The following is an 8,821-nucleotide window of genomic DNA, read 5'->3' as shown; positions in this document are numbered from 1 at the left end:
TGCACTCAATATGCCAGCAAATTTGGAAAACTCAGCAATGGCCACAGGACTGGAAAAGGTCAGTTTTCATTCCAATCCCAAAGAAAGGCAATGCCAAAGAATGCTCAAACTACTGCACAATTGCACTCATCTCACACGCTAGTAAAGTAATGCTCAAAATTCTCCAAGCAAGGCTTCAGCAGTACATGAATCATGAACTTCTAGATGTTCAAGTTGGTTTTAAAAAGGCAGAGGAACCAGAGATCAAATTGCCAACATCCGCTAGATCATCAAAAAAGCAAGAGAGTTCCAGAAAAACATCTATTTCTGCCTTATTGACTATGCCAAAGCCTTTGATTGTGTGGATCACAATAAACTGTGGAAAAGTCTGAAAGAGATGGGAATACCAGACCACCTGACCTACCTCTTGAGAAACCTATATGCAGGTTAGGAAGCAACAGTTAGAACTGGACATGGAACAACAGACTGGTTCCAAATAGGAAAAGGAGTACGTCAAGGCTGTATATTGTCACCCTGCTTATTTAACTTATATGAAGAGTACATCATGAGAAACGCTGGGCTGGCAGAAGCACAAGCTGGAATCAAGACTGCTGGGAGAAATATCAATAACCTCAGATATGCAGATGATACCAGCCTTATGGCAGAAAGTGAAGAGGAATTAAAAAAGCCTCTTGATGAAAGTGAAAGAGGAGAGTGAAAAAGTTGGCTTAAAGCTCAACATTCAGAAAACTAAGAACATGGCATCCAGTCCCATCACTTCATGGGAAATAGATGGGGAAACAGTGGAAACAGTGTCAGACTTTATTTTTGGGGGCTTCAAAATCACTGCAGATGGTGATTGCAGCCATGAAATTAAAAGATGCTTACTCCTTGGAAGGAAAGTTATGACCAGCCTAGACAGCATATTGAAAAGCAGAGATATTACTTTGCCAACATAGGTCCGTCTAGTCAAGGCTATGGTTTTTTCAGTGGTCATGTATGGATGTGAGAGTTGGACTGTGAAGAAAGCTGAGCACCAAAGAATTGATGCTTTTGAACTGCAATGTTGGAGAAGACTCCTGAGAGTCCCTTGGACTGCAAGGAAATCCAACCAGTTCATCCTAAAGGAGATCAGTCCTGGGTGTTCATTGGAAAGACTGAGGCTTAAGCTGAAACTCCAATTCTTTGGCCACCTGATGCAAAGAGTGGAAAAGACTCTGATGGTGGGAGGGATTGGGGGCAGAAGAAGAAGGGGACGACAGAGGATGAGATGGCTGGATGGCATCACCGATTCGATGGACACGAGTCTGAGTGAACTCCGGGAGTTGGTGATGGACAGGGAAGCCTGGTGTGCTGCGATTCATGGGGTCGCAAAGAGTCAGACACGACTGAGCGACTGAACTGAACTGAGATGTAGAGGTAGCTTTGTAATAAAATACAAAGAATATAGGGCAAGTCCTGGAGGAAGAGGGGGAGCCAAAATGTTTCTGTGTGAGTTTGTTTAAGATGGGAGAAATAACCATGTCTGCACACTAATAGGGCTGATTCAGTAGAAAACAAAAAAACTGATGATGCAAGAGAGAAGGGGTACGTTTGCTAGAGTACCATCTTTGAGTAGGTATAAGAAAGCACGATCTGGATAAATATGCGAAGAGGTAGTCTTGAACCAAAGGCAGAAAAATTCCTACATATCATCACATCAGGAGAGAAGGTCAAGCATATGGTATGACAGAGGTAGGGTGACACCTCTGGAAGAAGTTATCTTCTATATGCTTTAAATTTCTCAAAAAAAAAAAAAAAAACAGCAAGGTCATCAGTTCTTGAGAAAAGAACAGGAGAGGAATTGATAGAGAGCTTAAAAAGAGAGAAGGTGTGAAACAGTCAAATAAGAGAACTGCAAATATGAAAGGACTAGAGACATGCAGCATGATTATAAGAGACGTATTAAGGGCTGTTATTTATCCTAGAGCAAGGATAATAATAAAATGCATTAGTTTAAAAACCTTATTAAGATTTCTATTGGTAAAATAAAACACTACTATTATCTACCATCATTTATATGAGTAAGATCTTTTCCATCCCTTTTTAGTTAAACTGGGCCTCCAAACTTCAAAGAGGCCAACCAGAGTCCAATTATACAAGTACTAACCTTTGGATCTTAAATATATATGTATATTTATATATACACATATATATTGTATTCTTTTTCATTCCCTTATCCTAAATATGCATATATATAAACCTATATATATACATATATATCCCTTAAAACCTTTTGTGAGAATTTATATACCTATAATTAACTTAGAAATGATAAAAAAAAAAAAAAACAGTCATGAGTAGTCAATAATTGAGATATAATACAGACGTCAGAAAGCACAATCAAGTCCAAAAACACGGGAGGGAAGACCAGAAGTAGGAGGCCAGTAATTCATTATACTGAAGCAAAGACTATAATATATTAACTTGGCAACTTACAGCAGATCGATCCAGGAAGAACTGATGGAACTCAAGGAAGACACGACGGGTCTCCTTGGAATTGGTCTGTTTATATAGGTCTGAATAGAGATAACAGAGCTGTAGTAGAGAAAGAAATGGGGAAGAAATCAAGAAAAATGTAATCTGCTAGATCCTCGTTGAGCAGAAATGTCTGAAACAAGTAGGTCACCATGAACAATGCAGTTATTACCATATAACCAAGCCTTTGAAAAATAAATTAGTAACATTTTAATCATCTTTCATATCTAGTTTAGAAAACTGGCAGAAGTCTATCTACCCATCTTGCTAAAACTGAAAAGTTTCACGATATTTGAATTAATTAAGAACTCTAAACTGGCTAAATCATGAAATACATTACCAATGTTGCAGGGTCAAACTGGGAAACTACATGGTGTAAGAAGACAGCCAAGTGAGCAGGGCGAGATTTTAGCAGTTCAATGCTCTGAAAACAGCTGCACTGCCCATTGATCTAGAAAAGTAAGTAAATATACATTAGTAACACCAACACATAAATGCAAAATGTCATGTCAGGTCAGTTAAATATGACTATCCCAATTTCACTTTGACCTTTCCTAAAAAATTCAAGGTTTAAAAAAACTTCACTAGAATTTATTATAAACAACATAGGCTATGGAATCTCTTCCTCTGAAAATAATCTCTTGGGAACAGGTTGGAAGAAAGACCATCCTGGGAGAATGCAAATCCAGAATATAATTATCAAAGAGCTCACAGGTCTACAAATAAGTACACACACAAAAAAACAGGTTAATAACACTTCTAAAAATGTAAAGCGAGGCTTTTTGCCTAATAACAAAATAGGCGTCTTCCTTTTAGGCTAATCAAAGAGACGGTGGTAGGAAATGGAGTTGTGTGATTTTAAATAACACAACTCCTAGAATACTTGTATGTTTCCAAACGGCAATGAACACAGAAAGCAGCCAGAGCTGACCTTAACCTAGAATCATGTAAGTTAATCTAAACAAGTAACACCCATTCTGCACAATCTCTTTCAGAAAATATAAGAGGACTAAGACTTCTCAACTCAGATCTAAGAGCTCAGCATCAACCAACTATCAAAACCAAAGATATTACAAAAAAAGAAAACTACAGACTACTATCCTCCATAAACACACACACAAAAATCCTCAGCAAAATAATAGGACTGAATCCAATAATACTGGAAAAAGGAAAATAAATTATGACCAACTGGGGTTTCTCCCAGGAATGAAACAGGAATATCTGTTTCAAAATGCTAATAACACCAATTAATGTAATTTACCATGATATGTAGTTCCACATGAATTATATTAATGTAATGTAAATTTAATAACAACATCTGATGATCTCAGTCATTCAACAAAATTCAACATCTATTCATGATAAAACTCCTATCAAACTAAAAATAGAAGGAAACTTCCTCAATTAAAAAAAAAGTATCTATGGCTAACATCATATTAATAATAAATGACTGAATGCATTCTTCCTAAGATTGAGGATAAGGCCAGGAAGGCCAGGATGCCCTGTCTCACCAGTGATTCAGCCTCATACTGGAAATCCTAACCAGCGCAGTAAAGGTAATAACAAGAAATAAAAGATAAACACTGGGAAACAAGCAAATAAAAACTATCAGTTATTTACATAGAAAAATCTTAAAAAGTTAATTTTAAAAACCTCTTTGAAGTAGTTAGTTTACTAAAAGATCACATGAGCTTACTAACAAGGACAAGAATAAAGCCAATCACATTCCTATATACCATCAATAAACAACCAGAATTTGAAAATTTTTAAAAAATTTATAAGAACATCCCCCTTCTCCCAAGATAAAATACGTAGGTAAAAATCAATGACTTCTTATCAGCTTCAAGAGCAAGGCCATTTCTATTGGTCAAAGCTAAAATAAGCAATTAACCCAAGCAAGTAAACAATTAATCTTAGTTCTAATGAGCTTCAAATTCTTATCAATATAATTTCAATCTCCAGAAACTGTTCATTTTTGCAATAAATCAAACATCTTAGAAAATTAATAATTTGTTTTTTAGAAAGAAAAAGTCATCACCTGTTCATGTTCACTACCAAAGTCATCGTCTTCTGCTCCAATAATATGAGGTGCCACACGGGTAGAGGGACTCCCAACAAGCGACTGAGTGTCCTGGAAACATTCATAGAGAAGGAACAGAAAAATTGCCTGGTGGTCAATTTCAGAGACAGAATAAAGCCAAACTATCAAAAAGACATGGTTCACTAAACTGACTGGATTTCTTTTCCTTTTCTTTAGGTACTTTATTTTCAAAGTGGTTCTCAAATTTTCCAGTATTGATTGTTTCTTGGTCAGGGGGAGGAGGAGAAAACATTTCCCCTAGAAATAATAAACATCCTCTGTTTATACAGCCTTGTTTATCTGGTTCTAATCCCTGTCTGTAGGCTTCATTTAATGTTTCATATATATCTAGACCTTGTTACAGAAAGAAATTAAGCTGGCTTACACAAACAGTTACAATTTTTAACAGTGAACGAAGGCCACAGGACAAAGGAAAAATGGCACTGTTGACATTTTGGGCCAGATGATTCTTCGTTATGGGGGCTGTCCTATGCACTGTAGGGTCCGGAGCGGCATACTTGGCCACTGCCCACCCACAAGTTGCCAGGAGCAGCCTCCCAGCCATGACAATCAAAAATGTTTCCAGACCTTGCCAAATGTGCCCTGAGGGACAAAATCATTCCTGGTTGAAAATCATTGGCATAATGCAATAAAATATTCAAGTAATCACACAAACACTGCTATAGAAATGATGGTAACAAGACTGTAAAATAAATTGTAGGCTGGCAGCCCTCACTCCCTTACACATTTGGATTTAGCATGAAAAGGGGAGTGTTGGAACATTAGTATATAATGCAAAAAGTATGGGATATTTGAATACCACAAATACAGAAATGGAAGACCATATAGTACTAGAAGAAATAGTAAATTTGGAACAAATATGAAAAAAACTGAGTTTGGCTCAAACCTGACAGCAGTTGAATGCTGTAGGATCTGGGGTTGAGCAAAGGGAGTGAGGCTATGGTGACATGGGAGTTATCTGCACAGCAGTTACAGCTGCAACTATGTACATGGACCCACAAGCTATAAATTAAGTGACTAATAAACACACAGCTGCAGTTTTTCTTCATTAAGTGTGTTGCAACTCTAAGTATTTGCATTGCCTAAACTTGATTCTGCCTTTCTGTACTCTTGCTTTTTAAACCACAAGGCTTTAATATTTTTTTAAAAATGAGGTGAAGCAGAAATTTTATTTGTTTAAAGTATTAGTGAGACAACTTTTCATTTTACAGCAGACTTGAGGTTTCTGATTTTTCAACAGTCCTTATGTTGCTAATAACAGATGAATCATAATATGCTATTAAATCTTTTACTATAAAACTTTATACAAGTCCTAATCTTAAAAAATAAAATCAGAATGCTAAAAATATTCAATTAGGGATTTACAAGATCTAGCAACTCCATTTCTGATTATATACTCAAAAGAACTGAAGGAAGAACTTAAATGGGTATTTATTTATACATCCATGTTCAGAGTAGCATTATTCATGACAGCCAGAAGGAAAACCACCCAAGTGTTCACTGATGAATGAATGGATAAACCAAATGTGGTATATACACACAATGGATTATTATTCAGCCTTAAAAAGGAAGGAAATTCTGCTACATGCTAAGTCACTGATCAAACTTGAAGACATTATGCTCAGTGAAATAAGCTGGCCACAAAAGGACAAATATATATTCTACTTATTATGCGGTTCCTAGTCAGATTCGAAGGGACAGAAAGTAGAATGGTGTTTGCCAGAGCTGGAGAGAGGAGATAATGGAAGTTTGTGGACACCAAGTTTCAGCTGGGGAAGGTGAAAAAGTTTTAGAGATATATGTGCTGATGGTTGCATAATGATGTGAATCTAACTTAATGACAAAATGAACTTTAAAATGGTTAAATTGTATATTTTATGTTATTTGTATTTTACTATAAAAAAATTTAACCACATAATAATACTATGTAGCAGCTATTTTCCAATCTTTATTAAATTTCTTTAATAAGTTTAAGCTTTTTCTCCAAATTAAACACACACACATCAGTTACGTCTGTCATTGAAGTATAAGAAAAGTCACTATCATTTCATTGATTTCATACTCACAGTGTCCTGAATTGCTTCACTTTTTTCTGGGTTTTCCTCTAGATAAATCCTCTCTTTCAAGCCACTCTTAGGACTCTAATGAAAATAAAAAAAAACAAAAAACGACATGTTCATTTCAACAGGCCCACCAACGGAGATAAGAAAAAGCAATGTGAAAGAATAATGTTCTGAATGTCACATTTGTGTTTGTGACTATTAAATACCTTTCATATAATATTTGGCTCTGCTATTTTTTACCTGACTTTGGAAAGTCACTTATTCATTAGGCTTTTAAGTCTTATGTTGATAAAATAATTTCATCTTCAGGCTTGAGGGTTAATGTCTATCAAATAATTCTAATCAGATATATTACATATTTCAAGCTCATTAAGTCAAAATCAAACTCTACTTCCTCTAAATCCCTCTGTCCCAAACTATTCTTTCTATCCAAGTTAAAAGCATTTCCGCCTACCTATATGAAGGAAAATGAGCTTCTATTTTTCTGTTCCTACCTTATGTAAACTGATTTATGGATTCTTACAAAATTTACATGGTATGTTTGGGATGACTTAATGTAAAATACACACTCTATGATACACAAAGCTTCAATTCTGGCAGATGAGGAACACTCCAAGCAATGGGAGCCATTCTTCAGAGCAGCTGAAAATGAGATGCAAGAGATTTTTGTGTGAATGCCTATACAGAAGATATATGCTATCTGTATATATAATGTGTATGAGAGAGAGAGAACAGTAATTTCAAATATAAGCCCCACCTGGGAGAAATGGATGACTCTAGGTTAAGAGGTAGGACAGATCAAGCTAGAATAATCTTATCACACCAAAAAGAAAGAAACCTATGTTACTGGGGAGTCATGTCAAAAGAACACAGAAGACAACTTGAGAAGGAACACACTAGTCCCCTCAAAAGGGACAATTTAATAAGTATCAAAAAGAAAAATGACTGTAATGGACTGAAATGCAGTAAGAAACAGGTTAAAAATCTGTGAATTCAAAATATTACACATCTACACACATATGTGCAAACATCCCCACATTTAGTGACCTTCAGAGTATGTCAGGGCACCAATTCTTCTGAAAACAGATACGTAAGGGAAAATAATCAAATATTTGTCTTGAATTTCCCGTATAAGCTATATTTTACAGCAACTTAAAAGCTAGAAGGGAAAATTCTTTATAAAATAATTCCATTTAATGAATATAGGACGAATGACAAAATTATACCATTTTGAAATCCCTTATTAAATAATGGATGCAGGCACTTTTGCTATCAATGGAAGTAAAAACATCAGATAAAAACTTAGTGGAGAAATTTATAAGGAAGGAATTATGCTGATTTAATCTGCATACCTTATACAAACTTAACAATTGTAAAAAGACAACCAGACATTCTCCTCCTAATGTGGTGTAACAGGATATACACAGTACCACCCATGAATTGTTCTTGCCAAACAACAACCTTCAATCCTTAATCTTTTCAAGACTCTAGATCTTACTATCAATTTTCAGGAAATATATACCAGATGAATATGCTTAACACCTCCATGAAAATACAATTAGAATGTGGGTAGTTCTATTGGACATATGACCCAGTTTAACAAAAAAAATAGTAAGAAAAAAAAAGAGGAAGGAACTATCATAAATTAAGAGATTTATCAACCAAAGACTGAAGCTGTTGACTGGATCCTGCCTCAAATAAACCTACTGTAAAAAGATTATTATAAGACTATTAGGCTAATCACATTGCATGTTAAGAAAATATTAATTAAGATTTGATAATGCTACTATGGCTCTAACTTAAGTCTTTTTTTCCTCCCAAAGACGCATGTTAATGAAATAATATCTTGGATTTACTTTAAAATATCCAGTATATGGAGAGTACGAGGAATGAAGGAATACAGACAAAAGTAAGTTTAAGCACTTGTTGATGACTCTGAGCTGGGTGATTAGGTACATGCGGGAGTTTATTATCTTAGTCTATTTTTGAGTAAGTTTGTTATTTTTTAAATTATTTATTTATTTATTTTTGGCTGCACTAGGTCTTTGACGCTGCTCGTGGGCTCTCTTTAGTTGTGTGTGGGGGCTTCTCTCTAACTGAGGCGAGCAGGCTTCTCACTGCGGTGGCTTCTCCCGTTGTGCAGCATGGCCTCTAGGCACAC

General features: G+C 35.6%; 1 protein-coding gene across 3 annotated transcripts in view; it reads right to left on the bottom strand.

Annotated features, from left to right (window-relative positions):
• ARHGEF12 (Rho guanine nucleotide exchange factor (GEF) 12) overlaps positions 1–8,821 on the bottom strand; it is a 171,112-nt gene that overhangs the window by 41,926 nt on the left and 120,365 nt on the right. For all 3 annotated transcript variants that reach the window (XM_010830485.1, XM_010830483.1, XM_010830484.1), the window contains 4 exons: positions 6,664–6,738; positions 4,535–4,627; positions 2,837–2,947; positions 2,458–2,556 (listed from right to left, as the gene is read on the bottom strand). In XM_010830485.1, coding sequence (XP_010828787.1) covers positions 2,458–2,556; positions 2,837–2,947; positions 4,535–4,627; positions 6,664–6,738 — 378 coding nt within the window. The remainder of the gene's footprint in view (positions 1–2,457; positions 2,557–2,836; positions 2,948–4,534; positions 4,628–6,663; positions 6,739–8,821) is intronic.

The sequence above is a fragment of the Bison bison genome, unplaced genomic scaffold (genome assembly GCF_000754665.1).
Source record: "Bison bison bison isolate TAMUID 2011002044 unplaced genomic scaffold, Bison_UMD1.0 scf7180017864518, whole genome shotgun sequence".
In the NCBI taxonomy this organism is placed as follows: domain Eukaryota; kingdom Metazoa; phylum Chordata; class Mammalia; order Artiodactyla; family Bovidae; genus Bison; species Bison bison.
The sequence above is the reverse complement of the archived record's forward strand: the minus strand, read 5'-3'. Positions and strand labels throughout refer to the sequence as shown.